We start from the raw sequence: 26,110 nt of genomic DNA on the forward strand, positions 1-26,110 counted from the left end.
CTCCCTTTCCCCTTCCCCTGAAGAGCTGGCCTTAGCCACTCACCCAAGCCCTCTCCCTCCCCTGCGGATGGCCCGAGCCCCACCACTCAACTCCCCCCCCCCCCCGACATCCCTTTTTGGCAAAACTGGGAATTTGTCCCATTTGCTCTTTCCAACTGGTGATCAGTTGCCAAGAGAAAATGGGACAAATGTCCAGATTTGCCAAAAAAATCAGGACATGCAGGGTCAAAATGGGACGTGTGGGGTACCCAAACTTTTTTGCTCATGCCATGCTCCTTACCTGGTCTGCACTGAGCGGGGGCCAGGAGCAGGGCTGCAACTGGGAGCAGCGCTGGAGCCGCGGCCAGGAGCAGAGCCATGTCTGGGACTGGGGTGGAGCCAGAGCAGGGCTGCGTGGGAAATCACTTCCTCCCGCCCCAGGGGGGCTGACCCGGGTTCCCCCCCCGCCGTGCCCCTCCAAAGGGGGTGGAGTGAGGGTAGATTTATTATAGTGAAAGAAAAACCCATTTAATCACTGTAGTAAGTGTCTATACTATAGTGGCATAGCTGCAGTGTTATAGTTCTTGTAGTGTAGACATGCCCATAGCATGGAATTCCTGCTGACCTAAGTTTTCGTTGTCCCTATTTTACCACCCTGACAAATCCCCTAATTGGATTATTGAAGTCTTAGGTGATCCTGTAAGACTAGAACCCAAGTGCAAGACATTGTTCACACAAGAACTACACTGTGATCAAAAATAATATATAGAAATAGGGGAGAAATGCAAAAAAAAACAAACAAACAAAAAAAACAAAAAACCCCACCCAGGTATGGGGATTGTAAACTCTTCAGGGCAGGGACCATCTTTTTGGTATGTACAGTACCTCGTACAATGGGGGCCAGATCCATGATTGCAGCCAATAGGTGCTACCTAATAATATGTGCTAAACAGTAGATGGCTTATGCCATTGCACTCTTTGGATGCTCATTGCTCTGCACTGCTGCCATTTTCACAGAGTTGGGTTAAGTTTATGTAACCACTAAAACTTAAGGGCCCCCAAATCGATTTTTTTTTCTTTTTGCCTAATTACTTCCTCATTGCTCTGCCATACTCCTATGAACGCTTGTATTTTTCTCGCTCTTCTGTTCATCTTTCATCTTCCTGCCAAATGAGGCAACCAAGCAAGCAACTTCTAGGAATCAGCTGACTATGTCCTGTTGCTCTGCCTTTGAATCGCTGGTACAACCAGGCCGCTCTAACTGCAGGACTTGTATACCGTTCATCCTGCTTTAATCTATCCCTTTGTCCTCACAAATACCTTTCCAATTTACTTTTGCTTAGGCTGTCCCTACTGTATGTTGATGTCTCTGCCCTCGCCACTGACATCTTTCTGGATCCTTGCAACTCGTGGGGGAATTCTGTGCCACTGCACATTTATTTGCTTTCCTGCAGAAAAATGACTTTCTGACAGGGAAGCAAAGGGAAGCTGCAAGAGCAGTCACACAGCACTCCCTAGCAGCGCAGATACATCATTTCAGGCACCCGGAGCAGCTGACGGAGAGGTAAATTACCGTGGGGCTGGGGCCACCCCAGCCACTAGTTCCTACCCTGTGCCTGAATCAGCTGCTAGTTCCGTCTGGGCTGGAGGCAGGAGAGGATGGGACGTCCTCTTCCCCTGCAAGGAATGGCTGGGGCTGTGTCAACCCACCCCCAGAAACCTCCCTCAGTTGCAGGAAGCTCAGCATCCTCCCCTGCTTCCTGCCCCCATTGCTCCTCAGCTGTGGGGAGAGGAGTCACTGTATTGGGAGCTGCTCCACCCAACCCCCGTGCACTTGGACCTCCCATACCCAGACACTGCCTCCAAACCTCACCCCCATACACCCAGAACCCCCCTAGCCCTCCATACCCAAACTCCACCCTACTGAACCTCAACCCCTGCGTCTGGAGCCCCTCTGCACCCAGATCCCCTGCCTCCAGACCCTCACTGCTGCACCCAGACCACCTCCCATTGAGCTCCCTGCACTCAAACCCCCACCCAGATGCCCCACCCTCTGTACCACCCTGAGCCCCCACTTCCAGACACCCACACAACTGACTCCCAACTAGCTGCACCCAGACCCCCACCCCAGCAAGCCCCACTCCCCCAGCATCCAGACCCCCTCCACTGAGCCCCAACCACCTTCACCTGGAATCCCCTGCAGAGTCCCATTGCCCCTGCACCTGGAACCCCTCCCCCACGAGCCTCTGTGCATCCAGATCCTCCAAGACCTAGACCCCACACTGAGCTGCCTGCACCCAGATAGTTGCACACAGAATCCTCTCACCCCACACCTGGATCCCCCCCAAATTGAACCCCTCCACACTTGGATCCTGCCTGGTTGAGCCTGCCTTCCCCACACCTGGTGTGCCTGACACAGAGGGGCAGGGCCCAGGGTGTTTCTGGGGCAGGTCCAGGCCTTGTGCCGTGTCAGGGTTGGGTGCAGCCTCACTGCTGAGTCTGTGTCTTGGGGGTTGGGGGAGCTGCAGGATGATCTCCCACCTTCCAGCAGCCAGTGGCCTGTGCTCCCCACTGTAATACTGGAGCCCCTCAAATAAAACTTGCAGAATTTTAAAATATTATGCACAGAATTTTTAATTTTTTGGCGCAGAATGCCCTCAGGAGTAAATTCCTAGATCAGTTACTGAAGTGAGCAGATTCCTCTTTTGGCTTCTGACACTTCTCCTGCAAGGGGATGGATATGTTTTTACTAGGTGTGGGCATGTACTGCTAAAATATGCTGTTTGACAGTAGGTATCAAACTGCTCTCCCCAATACCAGTAACTCCTGGAGTTGAAGAGTTCCACTTGTATTGACAGCGTTTTAGGTATTTTGCTATAGCAAGTGTTAAAGGCAATGGACCTCTTTAATATCAACACAACCTATTTTCATCAGTGTTAGTGGGTCCTGGGCGCAGCCATGTTTGACACGTAATTGCCAGATATCACTCATTTTCAGCATGGATGCTTATCTGGAAGACACAGGCTAGTTTTGAACTGAACTGCGGCCCGTTAAAATGACACACAATGAAGTCTCGAGATTTGGTTACAAAACGGTTGTCCGTTGTCCCAACAACATAATTAAAGAAGACCCTGCCATGATTACTAATAGGGTTAAAGTTGTTTACAGCTGAGTCAGGGTCTGTTGACTTGCTTGCTTTTGTAATGTAGCTGCACTCTTACGGCTTGTCTTCAAGCTGCAATGACTGTGGTGCTTTAGTGAAGATGCTACTATGCTGACGGGGGTACTTAATCCACCTCCCCAAGAGGCAGTAGCTATGTTGACGGGAGAGCTTCTCCCCCATCTGCACTGGGGGTTAGGTCATTACAACTACATGCAGGGGTATGGATGTAGTTATACCAATATAAGTTTGCAGTGTAAACCTGGCCTTATGGTATGTCTGCACTGCAATTAGACACCCGTGGCTGGCCTGTGCAAGCTGATTTGGGCTCATGGGGCTTGGACTATGGGGCTGTTTAAGTGCGGTGTAGATTTTGGGGCTCTGACTGCAGCCTGAGCTCTGGGACCCTTCCATCTACACTCCAATTAAACAGTTCCATAGCACGAGCCAGAGTCAGCTGACAAGGGCCAGCCACAGGTTTTTAATTGCGGGGTAGGCAAACCCTTAGTATACTGTACTTTATTGACTATAACATTTTATTGTTTTATTTACTGTTTCTAATAGCTAAGGTTTTTGTAAATGTGAGAAAATACCATTGTTTTGACTTCACAATTTTTTTTTCCTTCTGTTGAAAGAACATTTCAGAAAAGTATCCCCAGGCAAATTACACTGTACAAATAGCATTGTAACAGCTTGATCCAAAGTCCATTGAAGTAAATGGAAAGGCTCCCATTGACTTCAGTGGGTTTAGGATGAGGCCCTAAGAGCATAATAACACAGCTAAGCAACGAAACAGCCGAGTAAACAAATAAGAGAACTCATCTTACCATTGCACCTATGGTGTAACGGTGGACAAAATCGCAAAGAAAGAAATGCACAGATAAGGCTAATCCTTTATGTGCTAAAAGCACATATGGCATTGTTAACCATGCTGTCATAAATATAAAGGGAAGGCTAACCACCTTTAAATCCCTCCTGGCCAGAGGAAAAAACCCTTTCACCTGTAAAGTGTTAAGAAGCTAAAGATAACCTCGCTAGCACCTGATCAAAATGACCAATGAGGAGACAAGATACTTTCAGAGCTGGAAGGATGGGAGGAAACAAAGGGTTCTCTCGGTCTGTGTGTTGCTTTTGCCGGGACCAGAGCAGGAATGCAGGTCAGAACTCCTGTAAAGGGCTAATAAGCAATCTAGTTAGACATGCATTAGATTCTGTTTTGTTTAAATGGCTGATAAAATACGTTGTGTTGAATGGAATATATATTCCTGTTTTTGTGTCTTTGTAACTTAAGGTTTTGCCTAGAGGGATTCTCTATGTTTTGAATCTGATTACCCTGTAAGGTATTTATCATCCTGATTTTACAGAGGTGATACTTTTACTTTTTCTTCAATTAAAATTCTTCTTTTAAGAACCTGATTGCTTTTTCATTGTTCTTAAGATCCAAGGGTTTGGGTCTGTGCTCACCTATGCAAATTGGTGAGGCTTTTTATCAAGCATTCCCCAGGAAAGGGGATGTAGGGTTTGGGAGGATTTTGGGGGGAAAGACGTTTCCAAGTGGGCTCTTTCCCTGTTAGATGCTTGGTGGTAGCAGCAATAAAGTCCAGGGGCAAAAAGTAAAATAGTTTGTACCTTGGGGAAGTTTTAACCTAAGCTGATAAAAATAAGCTTAGGGGGTTTTTCATGTAGGTCCCCACATCTGTACCCTAGAGTTCAGAGTGGGGAAGGAACCTTGACACATGCACATTTTGCATATTTTGTTTATTATCTTATTACAGTATTGTATTCTGTTTCCTTAATCAGAGGTTTGATGGAGCTAGTACTTGCTGGTGGCCATTTTGGGCTTTGTTTTAGAAAAATTCACAAGTTTAACTGAATAGATTTTTAAACTGATTTTGGTAAGCTACTGCACTCTGCATAGGTAAGGCGTAGCTTCTAGCCCTTACGGCTCCTGAGAAACTAACTTAATGTGACAGCATGGTGTAGTATTCTTACTGAATCTGCAGATAGATGGGAAAAGAAGCAGCTATAAGAGCCTAATCATGACAACTCTGTCAGTGTTGTTACCTGTTTCATTAATGATCATCATAGTAGAAACATGCAGCCACTTTGAGATTTTTGGGTGAAGCATAAGTAGAATATCACACCTTTTCCTCCAGTCTGATCCCTGATTTTAAGATTTTCTATGTTTGTTTTTCTAATGGGGGAAAAAAACTTTAATATTTTAACTAGGTTCTGTTAGGTGTGACCTGAGGTATGCCTGGAACACAACCAAACACTAAATCATTGCCAAGAACTGTTTTACAATATTGTGGTACCTTTGGAATTGTGTTTTTAAAATTAAATCTAGTCAGAGTTTGTTCCCTGTCCCCCAAATATGTTAAGTAGCTGAGTCTCCAGTACAAAATGATAGCCTGAAATATTTGTTTTTAAAAAAAAGAAAAAAAATGTATTGTAGCCAAAAATCTTTTGTAATTGTAATTTGTAACAGTTCTGATGGCTCAAATAACCAAACAAATTTTGCAAAATCTTTGTAAAAGGGTCTTCTACCAGCTCTAGATTCTGGGCCTTCTCCCACAAGAGTTTATGGCAAAAACCCCCTTTTATTTAATTGGGGAAAGAGTCTGGTCTCTGTAAAATCCAAGCCCCAGGCTGAAATTTGTTCTTGATATATAACTGCTTGAAAGCAAAGATCTGTAATTAAAATGCTGGTTCAACCTCAGTTTACAGTGTTTAAAAATAGGTGTGCAGTTCCATAATCTGGGTCTGTACAGAACTGATTATGTAGAATGCTTTGTGGCAATCCATCTAAATATGATCGTGTTGAGAATATCCTGCATCTGCCAATGAGAGAGTTGTTTTAGTTCTGGGAGAAGATCTGACACTTCCCACTCTTGCTGCAAGTACTGCACATCTTCCCAAGAGTGAATTAGTAAAATTACATCAATCATATTGTAAACTAATAGGTTTTACAGTTTGAGATACCGCCTTGCTGAGATTAGTCATGGGTATTGTGAAGAAACATTTGTAAAACACTTATGATTAAAAGTATTGTTTATTTTTGTTAAAACTTTGTTTAAATATCTCTACAGATGCAATTGTCTTATGCTGGTATCAAATAAATACAGTAAGTCGCAAATAAGATCATATTATTAAATATGTAACATCATGGAGAGTTGAGGTAATAGGACAGATGACCTATTCCTGTTAGTTAACTCAGCTCTTTATTTATTGGAGTTGCTTTTGTTTGTGCTTCTATGCTGACTAAAAGTAAACTCTAATAGACAACCCACATCCAGCTTATTACTCTTATTCTCTGATTCCCATTGAATGCTGTGTTTATTGCTCAAGGAGGTGTAACTGCTGGTGCGACATTAATTCATAGATACTAAGGTCAGAAGGGACCATTCTGATCATCTAGCCCGACCTCCTGCACAACACAGGCCACAGAATCTCACCCACCCACTCCTACGAAAAACCTCACCTATGTCTGAGCTATTGAAGTCCTCAAATCGTGCTTAAAGACTTCAAGGAGCAGAGAATCCTCCCTCAAGTGACCCGTGCCCCATGCTACAGAGGAAGGCGAAAAACCTCCAGGGCCTCTTCCAATCTGCCCTGGAGGAAAATTCCTTCCCGACCCCAAATATGGTGATCAGCTAAACGCTGTGCATATGGGCAAGATTCACCAGCCAGATACTACAGAAAATTCTTTCCTGGGTAACTCAGATCCCATCCATCTAATATCCCATCTCAGGGGATTAGGCCTAGGTACCCTGAATATTTAAAGATCAATTACTTACCAAAATCCCATTATCCCATCATACCATCTCCTCCATAAACTTATCGAGTAGAATCTTAAAGCCAGATAGATCTTTTGCCCCCACTGCTTCTCTTGGAAGGCTATTCCAAAACTTCACTCCTCTGATGGTTAGAAACCTTCGTCTAATTTCAAGTCTAAACTTCCTGGTGGCCAGTTTATACCCATTTGTTCTTGTGTCCACATTGGTGCTGAGCTGAAATAATTCCTCTCCCTTTCCTGTATTTATCCCTCTGATATATTTATAGAGAGCAATCATATCTCCCCGCAACCTTCTTTTAGTTAGGCTAAACAAGCCAAGCTCCTTAAGTCTCCTTTCATAAGACAAGTTTTCCATTCCTCGGATCATCCTAGTAGCCCTTCTCTGTACCTGCTCCAGTTTGAATTCATCCTTTTTAAACATGGGAGACCAGAACTGCACACAGTATTCTAGGTGAGGTCTCACCAGTGCCTTGTATAATGGTACAATATAATTAATATGACCTCTAATTTGATGCCCCGGAAAGAGATAAGCAGTGCTGTGGTAACGCTTGCTGTGAGATTCCTGAAGTGACAGTGCTTTTATGACAGGAGTGTGCCATGGGATCGTAGGAGCTTTAATTTTCCGTGCAGAGAAAAGTGGAACTATATTAAGGTGCCCTGGGATTTCTGTAAAACAAATAGCACTCACAGTGGAGACAAATAAAAGAGTTTACCAGTCAACAGCCCAGTTCACATTCCCATCAAAATTGAAGGATGTGTCAGTGGTGCCAGGACAGACAGGATGTGTCAGTGGGGCCAGGACAGACAAGAATTTACGTGACAGACTGATCCAGTTTGTTGAATTAATATGTAACAGGACACAGTCAATTTTGAAATCTAGTCACTTTTCAACTCAAAATCTAATTGGTTTTAAAATGCGTTAAGTGACATCTCACCTGAATTCCCCTTTCTGATTATACAGAGGAAACTGTGAAAATATACATGAGTGCTATCAAGTGCACAAAATAAATAAGCTAAAAAAAACAAGAGAAACCATTATTATTATTATTATTATTATTTGACCTCTCATTTAATAAATTCATAGATTTTTAAGGCCAGGGGAGGAGGCATTATAATTATCTAGCTAGTCTGATCTTCTGCATAACACAGGCCATATACCCTCACTCAGTAATTTCTGCAGCAAACCTATAATTTATGTTTGAATTATACCAGATATTATAGAACTAGTGTTGCCATTTTGGCCCAAGTGGTTAGCCAGTATTTGGGCTGTGTTTTTTCAGTTAAGAGAAATCCTAATTGCAATCCTGTTTTATTTGCAAGGAATAAACACAAAGTCCTGTTTTAGGGCCACTCTCACAACTGCTTCTCTCAGTTTCTGCTGGCTTTCTGCCTTACATAGCTATATTAAATCAATCCCCTAGTCCCTGTGTTTGTAATCAGTCCCAGGGAAAACTCTGAGCCCACACAGTTTAGCTCTGCTTAGCTTGTCATGCAGCCCACAACCTTGGGTGGTAGCCTCATACTGTTTCAGATATCACTACACAAAGAGATATTTAATTGTTCCTTCTGTTAATTTTAGCAAACCTAGCAGCTTTAATCAGTATGTAATTGTTTATAGATCAGCCATGCTTGATGGCAGCCATTAATACCTTTCAGCATAAAAATACTTAGTTTTGATTTAAAGACTTCAAGAGACAGAGAATCCACCACATCCTTAATTAAGGTATTCCAGTAGCCATTAATCCTCACAGTTAAAAGTTTTTAACCTCATTGCTAGTCTGAATTTGTCTAGCTTCCACTTCCAGCTATTGGATCTTGTTATGCCTTTGTTCTGTTAGATTAAAGAGCTATTCAAAATCTCTTGCCTACATAAGTACTTGTAGAACAGGATTAAGCCAACTCTTTAATTTTCTCTTGAATAAACTAGAATGAGCTTCTTAAGTATCTTGCTATGAGGCATGCTTTCTAAATTTTAAATCATTATTGTAGTTCTTTTCTGAACCCTGTTCAATTTTTCCACAATCCCTTTTGAAGTGGACATAACGTTTCAGTAATGATCTCACTAACTACATATTCAGTGGTAATACCATCTACCTATTCTGGCTTGATATTCTGCTGCTTATATATTCAGGATTGCATTAGACTATTAGCTACAGAATGCTATTGGGAAATCTTTTTAATTGGATATTCTTTATAACTCCTAAATCCTTTTCAGTATTGCTACATTCCAGGATACAGTCCCCCATCTTCTAGGTGTAACCTGCATTCTTTGTCCCTTATGACAAAGAATACAGACAAATACAAATGTTGTTCATAAGAGCCCATCTTATTAAACAATTTAGATAGGTTTGTATAACTAATACAATAGTCCCAATAATTATTTACCATTTCCCCAATTTTTGTCGACTACTCATTTTACCAGCAATGATTTCATATTTTCTTCCAGATCATTGATAAATATATTGAATAATATTGGGCCAGAAAAAGATCCTTGCAGAACTCCACTAGGAACACCTCCATTGAATGTGATTACACAGATACAATTAGTTTTTGTGATCTATCACTGAACCAGTTTTTAATGCATTTATTATGTTCTACATTGATTTGATATAGTACTAATTTATAAAAAAAAAAAATTGTAGTCTTTATGTGCCGTAGTGAAAATAGATCAAGATAGGAGAGAGAAGCTCAAGAGATTTAGTTGCTCTCTTCACTAGTATCAACCGCATATGATGTGGCATCACATCATCTTATGATCATAGAAGATTAGGGTTGAAAGAGACCTCAGGAGGTCATCTAGTCCAACCCCCTGCTCAAAGCAGGACCATGCCAACTAAATCATCCCAGCCAGGTCTTTGTCAAGCCTGGCCTTAAAAACCTCTAAGGACGGAGATTCCGCCACTTCCCTAGGTAACCCATTCCAGTGCTTCACCACCCTCCTAGTGAAATAGTTTTTCCTAATATCCAACCTAGACCTCCCGCACTGCAACTTGAGACCATTGCTCCTTGTTCTGTCATCTGCCACCACTGAGAACACCACTGAGCCTAGATCCATCCTCTTCAGAACCCCCCTTCAGGTAGTTGAAGGCTGCTATCAAATCCCCCCTCACTCTTCTCTTCTGCAGACTAAATAAGCCCAGTTCCCTCAGCCTCTCCTCATAAATCATGTACCCTAGCCCCCAAATAATTTTCATTGCCCTCCACTGGACTTTCTGTCATTTGTCCACATCCTTTCTGTACTGGGGCCCATGAAACTGGATGCAATATTCCAGATGTGCCTCACCAGTGCCGAATAGAGGGGAATAATCACTTCCCTCGATCTGCTGGCAATGCTCTTACTAATAATACAGCCCAGTTTGCCGTTAGCCTTCTTGGCAACAATGGCACACTGTTGACTCATATCCAGCTTCTCATCCACTGTAATCCCCAGGTCCTTTTCTGCAGAACTGCCGCTTAACCAGTCAGTCTCCAGCCTATAGAAGTGCATTACTCTGCACTTGTCCTTGTTGAACCTCATCAGATTTCTTTTGGCCCAATCCTCCAATTTGTCTAGGTCACTCTGGACCCTATCCCTACCTTCCAGTGTATCTACCTCTCCCCCCAGCTTAGTGTCATCCATGAACTTGATGAGGGTGCAATATCATTATCTCAAGATCATTAATGAAGATGTTGAACAAAACCTGTCCCGGGACTGACCCCTGGTGCACTCTGCTTGATACCAGCTGCCAACTAGACATCGAGCCGTTGATCACTATCCGTTGAGCCCATCGATCTAGCCAGCTTTCTGTCCACTTTATAGTCCATTCATCCATTCCATAATTCTTTAACTTGCTGGAAGAATACTGTGGGAGACCATATCAAAAGCTTTGCTAAAGTCAAGTATATCACGTCCACCGCTTTCCTAGTACCCACAGACCAGTTATCTCATCATAGAAGGCAATCAGGTTGGACAGGCATGACTTTCCCTTGGTGAATCCATGTTGATTATTCCTGATCACCTTCCTCTCCTCCAAGTGTTTCAAAATGGATTCCTTGAGGACATGCTCCATGATTTTTCCGGGGACTGAGATGAGGCTGATGGGTCTTAGTTCCCCAGATTCTCCTTCTTCCCTTTTTTAAAGATGGGCTCTATATTTGCCTTTTTCCAATCGTTCAGGACCTCCCCCAGTTGCCATGAGTTTTCAGAGATAATAGCCAGTGGCTTTGCAATCACATCAGCCAACTCCCTCAGCACCTTTGGATGCATTAGATCCAGCCCCATGGACTTGTGCATGTCCAGCTTTTCTAAATAGTCATTAACCTGTTCTTTCAGCACTGAGGGCTGCTCACCTCTTCCCCATGCTGCATTGCCCAGTGCAGCAATCTGCGAGCTGACCTTGTCTGTGAAGACCAGGGCAAAAAAAACATTGAGTAGGTCAGCTTTTTCCATATAATCTCTCACTGGGTTGCCTCCCCCATTCAGTAAGGGTCCCACACTTTCCCTGACCACCTTCTTGTTGCTAACATACCCGTAGAAACCCTTTTTGTTACCCTTCACATCCGTTGCTAGCTGCAACTCCAGTTGGGTTTTGACCTTCCTGATTATACCCCTGCATGCTTGAGCAATGTTTTTATACTCCTCCCTAGTCACCTGTCCAAGTTTCCACTACTTGTAAGCTTCTTTTTTGTATTTAAGATCACTGAAGATTTCTTTGTTAAGCAAAGCTGGTCGCCTGCCATATTTGCTGGTATTTCTGTACATCGGAATGGTTTGTTCCTACGCCTTCAATAAGGCTTCTTTAAAATACAGCCAGCGCTCCTGGACTCCTTTCCTCCTCATATTAGCCTCCCAGGGGATCCTGCCCATCCATTCCCTGAGAGAGTCAAAGTCTGTTTTACTGAAGTCCAGGGTTTGTATTCTGCTGCTCTCCTTTCTTCCTTTTGTCAGAATCTTGAACTTGTCCATCTCATAATCACTGCTGCCCAGGTTGCCACCACTTCTGCTTCCTCTACCAATTCTCCCCTGTTTGTGAGCAGCAGGTCAAGAGAATCATAGTCCTTAGTTGGTTCCTACAGCACTTGCACCAGGAAGTTGTTCCCAACACTCTCCAAAAACTTCCTGGATTGTCTGTGCACTGCTGTATTGCTCTCCCAGCAGATGTCAGGGTGATTGAAGTCCCCCATGAAAACCAGGGTCTGTGATCTGGAAACTTCTGTTGGTTGTCCGAAGAAAGCCTCGTCTACCTCATCCCCCGGTCTGGTGGTCTATAGCAGACACCCACCACGACATCACCCTTGTTGATTTTGCCTCTAAACTTAACCCAAAGACTCTCGAGGCTTTTTTCCAGTTTTCTATTGGAGCTCTGAGCAATCATACTGCTCTCTTACATACAGTGCCACTCCTCCATCTTTTCTCTCCCGCCTTTCCTTCCTGAAGAATTTATACCCATCCCTTACAGTGCTCCAGTCATGTGAGTTACCCCACCAAGTCTCTGTTATTCCAATCACATCATAGTTTCTTGACTGTGCCAGGACTTCCAATTCTTTCTGTTTGCTTCCTATGCTTCTTGCATTCGTGTACAGGCATCTAAGATAACTAGCCGATTGCCCTACTTTCTCAGTATGAATCAGGAGGCCTCCCCTGTTGCATCCTCCTCCTTGTGTTTCCTCCTGGTATCCCACTTCCCCACTTACCTCAGGGCTTAGGTCTCCATCCCCAGGTGAACCTAGTTTAAAGTCCTCCTCACTAAGTTAAAAGAAAAGGAGTACTTGTGGCACCTTAAAGACTAACAAATTTATTTGAGCATAAGCTTTCGTGAGCTACAGCTCACTTCATCGGATGCATATGAAAGCTTATGCTCAAATAAATTTGTTAGTCTCTAAGGTGCCACAAGTACTCCTTTTCTTTTTGCGAATACAGACTAACTCGGCTGCTACTCTGAAACCTCTCACTAGATTGGCAAGCCTACCTGCGAAGATGCTCTTCCCTCTCTTCATTAGGTGGATCCCATCTCTTCCTAGCAATCCTTCTTCCTGGAACAACATCCCATGGTCGAAGAATACAAAGTCTTCTCTCAGACACTACCTGTGCAACCATGCATTTACTTCCACAAATGGATGGTCCCTACCTTGGCCTTTTTCTTCAACAGGGAGGATGGACGAGAACATGACTTGTCTCAAGCTCCTTTATCCTTCTTCCCAGAGCCACATAGTCTGCAGTGACCTGCTCAAGATCATTTTTGGCAGTATCATTGGTGCCCATGTGGAGAAGTAGGAAAGGGTAGTGGTACGAGGTCTCGATCAGTCTTGGCAGACACTCCGTCACATCCTGAATTCTAGCTCCAGACAAGCAGCACACTTCTCGAATTTCCTGGTCTGGATGGCAGATGGATGACTCCGTCCCCCTTAGGAGGGAGTTTCTGACCATCACCACCCGTCTCCTCCTCTTGGGAGAGGTGGTTGTGGAACCCCCATCCCTAGGACAATGCATCCCATGCCTTCCGGTCGATGGGGTCTCCTGATCCCTTCCCTCAGATGACTCTTCCAAACCATTCTTCACCGTAATACCTGTGCAGAGAGCCTGAAAACAGTTTCTTACCTCTATGTGCTTTGGGGATACATGGGTTCTCCTCTTTCTTCTGGAGGTCACATGTTACCAATTTTCTTCCCCGTTCTGCACTGCCCTCTCTGATTTTTCAGTATGCTGTGCCTGCAGTACCAAACGCTGACTTCTATCCAGAAAGTCTTCATTTTCTCTAATGTAACACAGGGTTGATACTTGGGTCTCTAGTCCTTTAACCTTCTCTTCCAATATAGAGACCAGTTTGCACTTCATACAGATGAAGTCGCTTCTATCCTCTGGGAGAAAGAGAAACATGGTACACATACTGTGCAGGTCACAACAGCTGATTGTTCACTATCCATATTGTCTTCCTTCTAAGAGCCTCTTCAGATGTTGTATTTATTGCTCACAGAAACCTGAAAGGAAAAAAACTCTGTGGGAACTCCCCCCAGGCAAAATCCCTCTGTGTCTCCTCTGTTCGCAGCTCTTTCAGCTCACAACCATGATGATGGAACGTGGCCAAAGGGAGAGAAAGAGAACTGATTTTTTATCTTCTTGGGATTTGTCTGCACACAATTTCTGTATAGGTTTGATTAAATCAGGTTTTTTGCACTGATTTTCTGTGCCTAAAACAGGCTTTATACTCTACCTGTCCCTTTAGGTGCTTGGACACCGTAGTGACAAGAGAAGAAATGCGTGGTGTTCCTGACCTCAAGGAGCTCAGCAGCCAGACAAACAAAAGTGTGGGCAGGTGAAGTTGATTAGGAGAATATTCCTAGTGCACCCCACCCTAATTCCAATAAATACATTCATAATGCATGCATGCATAAATTCATTCATTTAGATGTGACCAATATGAAAAATCTGTATTGATATTGATTCAAAAACAGAAGGTCTTGGGGGTCCTTTGTTAGAAAACGTCAAAATTCTTGTTGCCATTTACTGCATTTTAAAAGAGTTTAAGATTATTCTGAAGCTAGATTTTATGCAGAGTCTCTCACTTATGTATTGGTCTTTCCCCCAAAGGGAAGGGGAAGCCAGCAGGTTATTTAGATCTTTTTGCAATGATGAGTAAAGGGCTGTGAATAGGCTCCCCCTTCAGCTCCTGGAAACCCAAGCTGGTAGGCTCTCTCTGAATTACGCAGCACACACAGTCCACCAGGGTACCGCCATCAGATGTTGTTATTGCTGTTTATGTTCCAGGTACATCACAACACAGCAGCAATTATGTGGAGCCCCCTTCTTCCTCCCTGGCTCAGCCTTTTATACTGCTTGCTTGCTTCTCAGAGCTATCCAGCTGGTGAGCTAATTACCTCATAAACTCATCTGGCTCCCTACAGCTGCAAATGATCCCTTCCAAACCCAAACTACCTAAGCCCTTCCTACTCTAACTACACCCAGTGCTCTGGGTGTTTTAAGTGACCTAGGGTGCTGGTTTCAAAAGGGCACAATTATAGATCTAAGAGCACCCTGTCACAGGCTTCTGCCTCAGACATGACTCCTATCAGGAACTGCTTTGCCTACCTCTTGGCCCCAGGAAGTACTGGATGATTTAAAAAGTTAGTTACCGTTCTAACTATGAAGATGTTTCATGATTCTGCTTAGACTCAAATCACTGAGGTGATAAACATGATCCCAAATATCCACTGTAAAATTACTCTGCATCAAGGAATGTCTATACCCCATTGTTTTGTGAAGATTATTTTATTCATAGAATTGTAGTAATTAAAGGTAAAAAAGAAACATCATCATTCAGTCCATCTCTTTGGTTGAAGGTAAGTGCCCTAGAGAATTGTGAATAAATTTTCAAATTCAAGATAAGTGTATTTGAAATGTCTTGTATCAGTATATAATATAAAGCACTTACTAGAACATGTGTAAGTTTTGTGTAACGGCTTTCGGGGCCAAATTACATTTCCTATCTAAAAGATGGCATGTTATTACTAAACGTTGTAAATTTTATTCCTTCTGAGCAAAGCAAGAGGGTAATTCTTTCTTTATTTTTCTGTTTATAAAACTGCATCACCCAATTCTCTCAGGGAGCTGTGTGCAGTATAAAAGTGCTTGTGTTGAACAGTATCCATGCACAACCATCTTCCCACCTTCGATGAACTTACCCCCAATCAGGCAAAAACTCAAGGACTTTATGCTCTACACATAGACTTGGGGGACCAAAGTGAGAAGTGAATTCCAGTTGAAAATCCTCCACCAAGATCAGTCTCCAGGCCCCACAAGTTATTGGGCTTGCTGCTGGAAATCCTGGGTGAAATTCTATGGCATGTGTTGTGCAGGACATTGGACTAATTGATCATAATGGTCCTTCTGGCCTTTAAAATCTATAAATCTTAATGAAATCAAATATTCAGTGACAATCTTAACTGAGTAGCATAGCAAAATACATAAGAATGTTTATTGTATGGAAGGTTGCGTTAGATATTCCAGTTTGTATTGTATATTGTACAGTTTGACAAATAGTATGTAATTCCATTAAATATCCCTACATTTAGAGACTATTTTATTGCATGGTCAACTACTCAGAAGTCAACAAATTTCAAAGTTAAAATTGAATGTGGAATGTTATCTCTGCCTTTTCTTGCATATGTATAACACAGTCTCTAATTACATAATCACATACTGTTTTCAAAATAATACACTATTTCCCTTTTTTTTAAAAAAACAGCTGGGAATATACATGTGTATGTTGTAATACTTTAATTTTAGAATACTACTTGGTTATGTATAAATGACATCTTACTTAATGGGTGTTGAGTCTGGGAGTTATATATGTTACAGTTAAGTATGTATACCAAGAATGGCTATGAAAGAGCAATTGATTTCATATTATACTTCATCCATTATCAACAAATTTATCATCCAAATTCTTATTGCAAAATTTTTATATCTGGTAATGATGTAAAAAGCAGGCTGGGCTCTGATTTCAGCTGGAGGTTTTGGCATTAGCAATGAAAAAGAAAAACTTCTTACTTATCATTGGAGCATAATTGACCTGGAAGGCAGTGAGGAAGACAACATGGAATCCCACCATTTTGCTGTTTTTCTCATTTTTAATGTCCAACCACACTTTAATATGCCGTTTAGTAAAACGTGCATTCTGCATTTTTATCCAGTTGTTAACTCCATGCCTACTTGGTGTCCATGGTTATTCTTGGTCTCCACTTCCATTCTACACCTTAGATTATTGCCCACCTTCTCCAGACCCGGAGGCATCATTCAGCTCATAGGGCAGTTAGAGGGGGTTCCTTGAATATAGTGAAACTGAAGAAAGGAGTCGTTGGGGGCAGTTTCTTTGTGGTGTGATTGGGACACACCAGTGACCACAGTATGGATGAGGGATTTGGAGTGAATATAGCGTGTGCTGTGTTGCAGAGGGTTGGGGAGGGGAAGTTACTCTGAATACTGCATGTCACAAGTACCATGGGCTAAGCTAGGAATTGCTTTCTAGACCATACTCTTGTATTCAGGGCAGATTTGTTGTTTTCCTAATTTCCAATAGATGTTTAATTGCTCTTACTGCAGACAGGAGTGTTATGTGCAATAAGGTATGATTTGTGCAGTGCAGTACTTGTGCACTGATATGTCAGAGGAGCATTTGAATATGTTGTTTCTGTGGATTTGGTTGGAAGGATTCCCTTTTGAAACTGGTTGAGCCAGGGGCTGAATTAGTGCACTGCTCGCATTCCTCACTGATTATGTGGCAATGCCTCCACATAGTCTTTTTCTGTTAGATTAGTATCAGCAGTTTATCCATTGGAGCTACTAAGAGAAAAAGTTAGTGTAGGAAAGGAACAAGGAAGCTCTGTTTTCCTGACTGTTGTGTTGGACTTTCCAGACAACCAGGGAGTGGGAAAGAGTCAAGGGATGGGGTAAATAAAAAGTGAGACTTTTTTAAATTTACCATATAGATGCTCTGATACCCCCTGCCCTCTTCTATGATTCATGTGGATTCCTCTTTCTGTGATGGGAAAGGATTGCTGGGCTTCATCACTGCAAGTCCTTTTCACAGAAGTGCTCTTAATCTGTTAAAGGTGATCTGAAAAGGAGACAAAATTGTTCCTGTACTTTATGATTCAAAAAGATGACTTGTTAAAGTTTTTTTCTTTTTGTTTCTTCCTTCCATACCGGGGGAAGAGGGGTGGAAGATGTTGGAATACCCACCCACCCACCTCCATCACACTTGGTTTTTTGCATGCCTTCTACGTAAGGAAAATCAGATCCTGACTTTCATCTTGTTATTGAAGGACTTGAATCATCATTGGAGGACCAGAATGGAGACATCACAATAGATTGATCCTGACTGTTATCATTTCCAACCTTAATTAAGTAATGAGGAGTGTTGAATGTGAGGGCTAGTCTATTCTGCAGTAATGGTGCTGTTCCAGTCTTCAAACATAGCTATAAAGTTTTCACTTAACATAGGTTTTGTTCCAAAGTAGACACAAACAACATAATTAAAAATGATTTTGATCCCCATTGAAAAATTGGGATAATTGCAGCTCAGAGAGATCATTCCCTATTCTTCACTGGCAGCATTATCCAGCTAAAAATAAAAGTTGGGATCTCATATGTCTAACATAAAAAACAAACACAAATCTTTCGAGGTTGCATTTTTCCATCACAAAGAAGCCATGAAGAGCGCAAACACAATGTTAGTTTGTGTCCACACTGCTATTTTTTAAATAAAAATAATTACTTAAGACAATATAAAAAAAGAAAAGGTGGGGGTGTGTGTGTGAGAAATGGAAAAGTGACCTTTATCTAATAATCTAATATAGTGGTTCTCAACTAGGGATACATACACCCTGGGGGTAAGCTGAGATCTTCCAGGGGGTACAGTAACTCATCTGGATAGTTGCCTAGTTTTACAATACGCTACATAAAAAGCACTAGCGATATCAGTACACACTAAAATTTCATACAGACAAAATAAGAAAGTAAGCAATATTTCAATAATAGTGTGCTCTGATGCTTTTGTATTTTTATTAGGGCTGTCAAGCGATTAAAAAATTAATCGTGATTAATCGCACAATTAAAAAAATTAATCACATGATTAATTGCATTGTTAAACAATAAAATACTATTTATTTAAATATGTTTGGATGTTTTCTATATTTTCAAATTATTCAGTTAAAACATAGAATGTAAAGTGTACAGTGCTCACTTTATATTTTATTTTTTATTACAAATATTTGTGCGGTAAAAAACAAAAGAAATAGTATTTTTCAGTTCACCTCATACAAGTACTGTCATGCAATCTCTTTATCATGAAAGTTGAACTAACAAATGTAGAATTATGTACAAAAGAAACCTGCATTCAAAAATAAAACAATGTAAAACTTTAGCGCTGACAAGTTCACTCAGTCCTATTTTACAGCTTCGAACCAGTGTGTGTTTTGTCCATGCCAGAGGTAACCTTTTCTATCACTAGTGTGTTCTGTATGTGAGCATGCCAAGTCTTCATCACCCACTGGATTTCCACATGGCAGCTACTGCATATCTTGCTGTATTCAGCAAATGTGTTACAAAAATATCAGTTGTTTAAATTGTGTGCATCCTTCAACAGAGAGCCTAAATCTGTTACTATAACCATAGCAAGTATCCTTCAGGTCATTTGTCCCTCTCTGTGCCTATAATGTCCCTGACTGGCTCTTTTGTGCTACTTTTCTGGATAGTCATCACAACCTTCTCCATGCCCTCAATTTTGTACTCAAGATGCTGCCTATTCCTGCTCTGCAGCTACTGAGCTCAGGATTCACTTTCTATCTGAGGCTATTATCAGTCCATAGTCGTTGACCTAAGTGAGGATTTCTCAAATGTTTTATTGGTAAATTACAGAAATAGGAAATGTGACAAAATAAAAAGCAATTAAACACAGATAACCCTCAGACTAAGTTCATTAAAATATGATTAGATGACACTCTCCAATTTGTCCACATCCTTTCTGTAGTGGGGGGCTCGAAACTGGAGGCAATACTCCAGATGTGGCCTCACCGGTGCTGAATAGAGGGGAATAATCACTCCCCTCCATCTGGTGGCATTGCTCCTACTAATGCAGCCCAATATGCCGTTAGCCTTCTTGGCAACAAGGGCACACTGCTGACTCATATCCAGCTTCTCTTCCACTGTAATCTCCAGGTTCTTTTTTTGCAGAACTGCTGCTTAGCCAGTCAGTCCCCAGCCTGTAGTAATGCATGGGATTCTTCCATCTGCATTTGTCCTTGTTGAACCTCATCAGATTTCTTTTGGCCCAATCCTCCAATTTGTCTAGGTCACTCTGGACCCTATCCCTACCCTCCAGCTTATCTATCTCTTCCCCCAAGTTTAGTGTCATCCGCAAACTTCCTGAGGGTGGAATCCATCCTATCTTCCAGATCATTAATGAAGATGTTGAACAAAATGGGCCCCAGGACTGACCCCTGGGGCACTCTGCTTGATACTGGCTGTCAACTAGACATTGAGCCATTGATCACTAAGAGAAATTCTTTGTGTGTTTCACTTAAGCTCAGAGCAGATTCTGGCACAATAGAAGAACTTTCAGATTGCTTCTCAGAAGGCAAGCTGCTATTCTCAGCAGAAAAAGGCTAGGATTTCCCTTCCCTTTCACAGCCTTCCTCACTGGCTACAGACAAAGCAGGTGCATTAGACCCATACTTTCCCTAGGACCTGCCTATAACATTAACGTGCTTAGACATGGCTACAATGTTATTGCCTATTAAAATATCAGTGGGTAGCAAATTCCTAATGCCAACCACAACATCACCTAACTATAGAACATTTCAGTACTGAAATCATCAATTTTTATACATCAGGTCAAATTCATATCAAAACTGGGTAAATACAATCTTTTGCGTATCATGATTAGTGATCCTGAGCAATCCACAAAGAGGAAAGAGCTGGATTGAGGAGCCAGTGAGTGCAGAACTCTGAGATGTATATATTTGTGGGAGAACCAGGACCACAGTGAATTGCTTTGAAGTGTTAAGCATTGAAGCAGCAAATTGGCTCATGACTCAGCCAATTAAATTGTTCAGTATTGAAAGTTGCTTCAGTATTGCTTCAAGAACGTGGTTAATACATAGCTTAGTCTTGTCTAAACTGCACTATAAAAGTGAGGTTTTTAAACATATCAAAGGGCTGTTGTAACTGGGTCTCACAGTATATTGTGGGCTGACAGTTAATTTATAAACTTGTTTGTTCTGGAACCATGTCTTACTCTATAGAGCACCACATACACTTACAGTGCTATGCAAATGATTTTTCCTAATAATAATAATAATAAGGTTTTTTTCTCTTTCCTTTTCACAGTATTTTTGAAGATGAAAGTGTGAAATTGCGACAGCTGAAACTAGAGAACCAGGTAAGTGAATTGGCAGTGCAGAGGCAGACAACTGTCACTATAGGAGAATGGGCAAAACATCAGTCTCCAGGAATTTACAACCACATTTTACATTGAGTCTGAGTTTGCTGCTGCTTTGTTCCGATAGGGAAGGAGAGGCAAATGTTTGCACTTCTTTCTTCCCCACATTGTGCCTCTTGGATGCACCTGATTCACTGCTGTGCTTTATATAGTCTTTACACCAGTAAAAAGTGGGTATAAAACAACAGCATTTTACACCCACTTTGCACTGGTGGAAACAACTGCAAAAGGAACAGAGCATCTCCTATTGCATGTGAGACCATGTGTAGAGTAAAACAAAGACAGGGTGATGCATGTGATATAAATGCTTGGAATGATGGATAGAGACAGATTAGAACAAATCGCTACCATTTGCCTTCAAGGATTTTCTGGTTATCATTAGTTTAGGGGTCAAGCTTGCCGCAGTTTTTGTTTTGATTTTCTTGATATTTTGTGTCTCCTGCAAGTGTTTTTATTCATTTCATTAGGATTCATTCATCACAAGACTGAGTGGATCAAAAGAGAGGAGGAGAACTAATCTCTATAGGGAATTATCCAGTTTAAACATCAAAGCAGAAAGAAAAATACTCTCTAAACAGTAGAAAGAGCGACTGCCAGCAACTTTCTATCTTTTTCTTTTTCTAAATACAACCCATTTTTGGCTTAGCATTTGATTTGGCAGAAGAGCAGGAATTGTATCTCTTTCCAAACAGCTGATTGATACACAACTTGCTGAATGCCCAGACCACCATACCCATTAGGGCACTTAGATAAACACATTCATCCTTACTATTCTGCCCTGTGAAATTTAAGATGAGTATAGGTTCATATAGAGGCGGATTAAGGTTTGGTGGGGTCCTCAGCCAGAGCATGTGGCGGGGCTGCTCCCCACCCCTTCCGCCTACAGCCCTACCCATGGCCCCATTCTGTTCCACCCCATTCCACTCCCCCACCCATTTGCTTCTTTCTGCACCCCAAAGACTGGAGAAGCTCTGTCCTCCCCGTCGTGGCCCTGGGTGGGCAAGGAGTGAGAGCTCCTCCAACCCTTAGGCCACGGCAGGGAGTGAAAGCGCCTCCAGTCCCAGGCTGCAGCTGGGTCCGGGCACTGGGGCTTTGCCTGGCACTTCTGCCAGGGAGCAGGGGCGGGGTGGGGGGACTTTCTCACCCACATGGTGCTTCTGCTAGGGAGCTGGGTCAGAATGTGGGGGCTTTCCCCTTCCACCCGGCATTGCCACAGGGATCAGGGCATTGGGGCTTCCCCTGCCCCACCCAGCGCTTCTGGGGCTCTGGGTTTCCGCCATTTGGTGGCGGATTTTAATGGGGTCCCCCCAATTGGCCAGGGCCCCTGGGCATGGGTCCCATAGGCACAGTGGCTAATCCGCCACTGGGCTCATATATTTTTGAGGCCAAAGAAATCCATTTTGATGATCTAATCTCACTTCCTAACACAAGGCTTAGAGCATCACCCAGAATGCAATAACGCCTGGTTGCACTAGAAGCATATATTATAAAAAGACATCCAGTCTTGATTTAAAGACTCCCAAGTGATGAAGAATCTGCCACAATCTTTGGTGAGCTGTTCTAGTGGTTAACTGCCCTCATTTAGATATTTGTGCCTTATTTCTAGTCTGAATTTGTCTTGCTTCAGCTTCCAACCATTGAAGTGTGTTCTACCCTTTGTCTCTAGGATCAGATATGTTGTTTCTGTGTAGGTATGCATGGCCTCATCTAAGGGTATGTCTAGACTGGCAGAGTTACAGCACCGGCAGTTACATTGCCACTCAGAGAGCACTGAAGGGAAACCAGTGTTGTATGTTCACGCTGTCAGCTGCCTGCACAGTAGCGTATTCACACGTGCTGCACTTGCATCGGTATTCGGAGTGGTGCACTCTGAGCAGCTATCCCACAGAGCATCTCTTTCTCTTCTGCCGCTAAGAGTTGTGGGAAGGCGGAGGGGGTCACAGGGCATCCTGGGTCCTTTCCCAATGCTCTGTGATGCACTGGTTTGCATCCCAGCAGTCCCTGTGCTTCCATCTGCATTTGGCGCCATCTTTCAACAGTTTGTGTACTGCGTGCTCTACCTCTTTGGTCTGCAGGAATGCATCTCGCACTTTTGACCAATATGCTGCTTGCTCTTACTAACATGTCACGAGTTTGACATTGATCTCACCACCTGTAGTAGCTCCAACATGAGATTGCTTGTGGCATTCACGAAGATGCTGACCACAGTGGAATACCGCTTTTGGGCTTGGGAAACAAGCACTGTGTGGTGGGGTCACATCATCATGCACGTCTGGGATGATGAGCAGTGGCTGCAGAACTTTTGGATGAGGAAAGCCACATTCATGGGACTGTGTGATGAGCTCGCCCCAACCCTGCAGCGCAAGGATACGAGAATGAGAGCTGCCCTGTCGTCGGAGAAGCGCGTGGCGATTGCACTGTGGAAGCTGGCTACTCCAGACTCCTACCGATCGGTTGCTAACCAGTTCGGAGTAGGAAAGTAGACCGTTGGACTTGTGTTGATGGAAGTTTGCAGGGCCATTAATCGCATCCTGCTCCGAAATACCATGTCTGTGGGCAATGTGCGTGAGATTGTGGATGGCTTTACACAAATGGGGTTCCCTAACTGCGGAGGGGCAATAGATGGCACGCACATTCCAATTCTGGCACCAAACCACCTAGCCATGGAGTACATTAATCGCAAGGGGTATTTCTCAATGGTTCTCCAGGCACTTGTGGATCACCGTGGATGTTTCACGGACATTAACGCGGGCTGGTCCGGAAAGGTGCCTGATGCACGCATCTTTTGGAACACTGGCCTGTTCAGGAAGCTGCAAGCAGAGACTTTCTACCCAGACCCTTCTCTCTATAGGGAAATCGAAATGCCCATTGTGATCCTGGGAGACCCCACCTACCCCTTTATGCCTTGACTTATGAAGCCATGTACTGGGCACCTTGAGAGAAGCAAGAAGTGGTTCAACAACATGCTGAGCAAGTGCAGAATGACTGTTGAGTGTGCTTTTGGCAGTTTAAAGACCCGCTGGCACTGCTTATATGGGAGGCTGGACCTGGCCGATGACAATATTCCTATGCTTATAGCCACGTGCTGTACGCTCCATAATATTTGTGAAGGGAAGGGTGAAAGCTTCACTCAGGGCTGGACTGCTAAGGCTCAGTGCCTGGAGGCTGAATTTGAACAACCAGAGACCGGGGCGATTAGAGGGGTGCAGCACAGGGCCACAAGGATCAGGGATGCCTTGAGGCAGCAATTTGAATCTGAAAGCCACTAATATTTGTTGCTATGTTCGGGAGTGCAGTGTTTGTTATGCTAGGAGGTGATTGTGATTGGTGCAGACAATGCACTGTGAAGGTTTAAGAAAATTGTCTGCTGCTTTGCAGGGTTCTGTTTACTTTCAATTACTGGAATAAAAAGATTGCTTTCAAACTAAAACAATTCTTTGATAAAAGACAGCAACCAGAGGAGAGAGAGAGAGACACAAAAAACACATCAGCACTGTGAGGGATGGGGTATGGGAGGGTCCTAGGACAAGGTGGGGTCTCGGGACAGTTAAAGATTTGTGTATATCCAGGTATCATATGCAACTTTGTCCTTTGGAGTACAGTGCCAAACTGCAGAGGGACGGGTGTTGAGTGCAGTGAGTATTGGGAGTCTGCAGTGCTGGACTCTGATGGGGGAGGAGTAGAATGCTGCAGGTACAGACTGGAGCCAGGAGGTTGATAAGAGTGTGTTGCTGGTGTCTGGGGGGCGCATGGGAAAGAGTTTTGCAACAGTAGCTGCAGGGGAGGGTGGGTGCAGAGCTGCTCTGTTTGCTGTGCTAGTAGTGCCTGGAGCATTTCTGCTTGGTGCTCCGTAACGTTTAAGAGACGCTCCGTGGCTGCGTTCTGGTGTGCCACGTTGTCCTTTCGGTCCCTCTTCTCACTGTCCTGGTACTCCTTCAATTCTTGTTTTTCGGCCGCACGGTGCATCATGACATCACGCAGAAAGTCCTCTTTAGTTTTTTGTGGCTGCTTTCTAATTCTGTGCAGCCGTTCAGCTGGCGATAACAAAGGGAGGCTGGGCTCCCAAGGTCATCTCTGTGAAACCAAAATGCAACATTTGACAGAAGTAGTATTGTTTGCAACACCCAGACCACTGATTCAGTGATTTAAAACACAGCCACTATTCACATACCTGACAGGTTTCAGAGTAGCAGCAGTGTTAGTCTACTCCTTTTCAATTCACATACCTGTCACTAACTGGCTGACCTGAGGCAAGCACACATGAGCCACAAGACCCCCAAAATGATGAGTAACCACAGGGGAAATCAGTGTTCCAGGACCATAGTGCACGTGGCTCTTGGGGAGAGCCAGCACTGTAGGGGGGGCCTTATAATCATTACTGTCCCCACATTTTCCACAGGCTGTGTTCATTATGAAAGTTATCTCGCTGCTGAGAATGAGCAGGGAATCAAGGGAGAGTCTTCTCCAAGACTGCGGCTTCCATCCTGGGCTTTATGCGGCTCGCCTGTGTGCAGCAATGCCCCCCCACACACACACACGCACAGAGTGGCGCGGGAAAGTTACCCTTAATGGGGCAAGAAACAAAGCAGCTCTGCCAAAGAACCTACGACAGCAGCTTGCCCAGTATCACCATGAGAGTTTTATGGAGATCTCTGAAACAGATTCCTGTGAAGTGAGGGAGTCAATCAACACCCTGTTCTGCCATTCAGACTAGGCATATGGCGGTACGCGCATCTTACAGACACAAGCCTACTTTCTGCAACCCTCCTGCCCCCAACAACTTGCTTCAGCGATTCCCAAAATCAAAGCCACTTACCAGGGGTCTCCTCTCCTGTTCGCACTTCGCCAAGCTCCGACTGCTGTGACTGGCTAGCCCTCTCCGGGGTAGAGAAGGGCTCCTGGCTGCATGCATCTCTGACCTCCGAGTCATCCTCTGCCTCTGGGTCCCCTGTCTCCCCCCCACATCCTCGTCTAAGATTTCCTTCTCCTGACTCTGCCCACTCTCAACTGGCACGTGAGCCACGGAAGTCTCCACAGTGGCCTTTGCAGTGGAGGTGGGATCGCCACTGAGTATCACATCCAGCTCTTTGTAGGACTGGCAGCTCGTGGGCGCAGCACCGACGTGGCAGTTTGCCTCCCGTGCCTTGTGGTAAGCATTCTGCAGTTCCTTCGCTTTGACCTTGCACTGCAGTGTGTCCT

General features: G+C 43.6%; 1 protein-coding gene across 1 annotated transcript in view; it reads left to right on the forward strand.

Annotated features, from left to right (window-relative positions):
* The window catches only part of TULP3 (TUB like protein 3), an 84,426-nt gene that overhangs the window by 16,547 nt on the left and 41,769 nt on the right, over positions 1-26,110 (forward strand). The window contains exons 2-3 of the mRNA XM_038394808.2: positions 14,138-14,227; positions 20,800-20,851. Coding sequence (XP_038250736.1) covers positions 14,138-14,227; positions 20,800-20,851 — 142 coding nt within the window. The remainder of the gene's footprint in view (positions 1-14,137; positions 14,228-20,799; positions 20,852-26,110) is intronic.

The sequence above is a fragment of the Dermochelys coriacea genome, chromosome 1 (assembly GCF_009764565.3).
Source record: "Dermochelys coriacea isolate rDerCor1 chromosome 1, rDerCor1.pri.v4, whole genome shotgun sequence".
NCBI classification, from domain to species: domain Eukaryota; kingdom Metazoa; phylum Chordata; order Testudines; family Dermochelyidae; genus Dermochelys; species Dermochelys coriacea.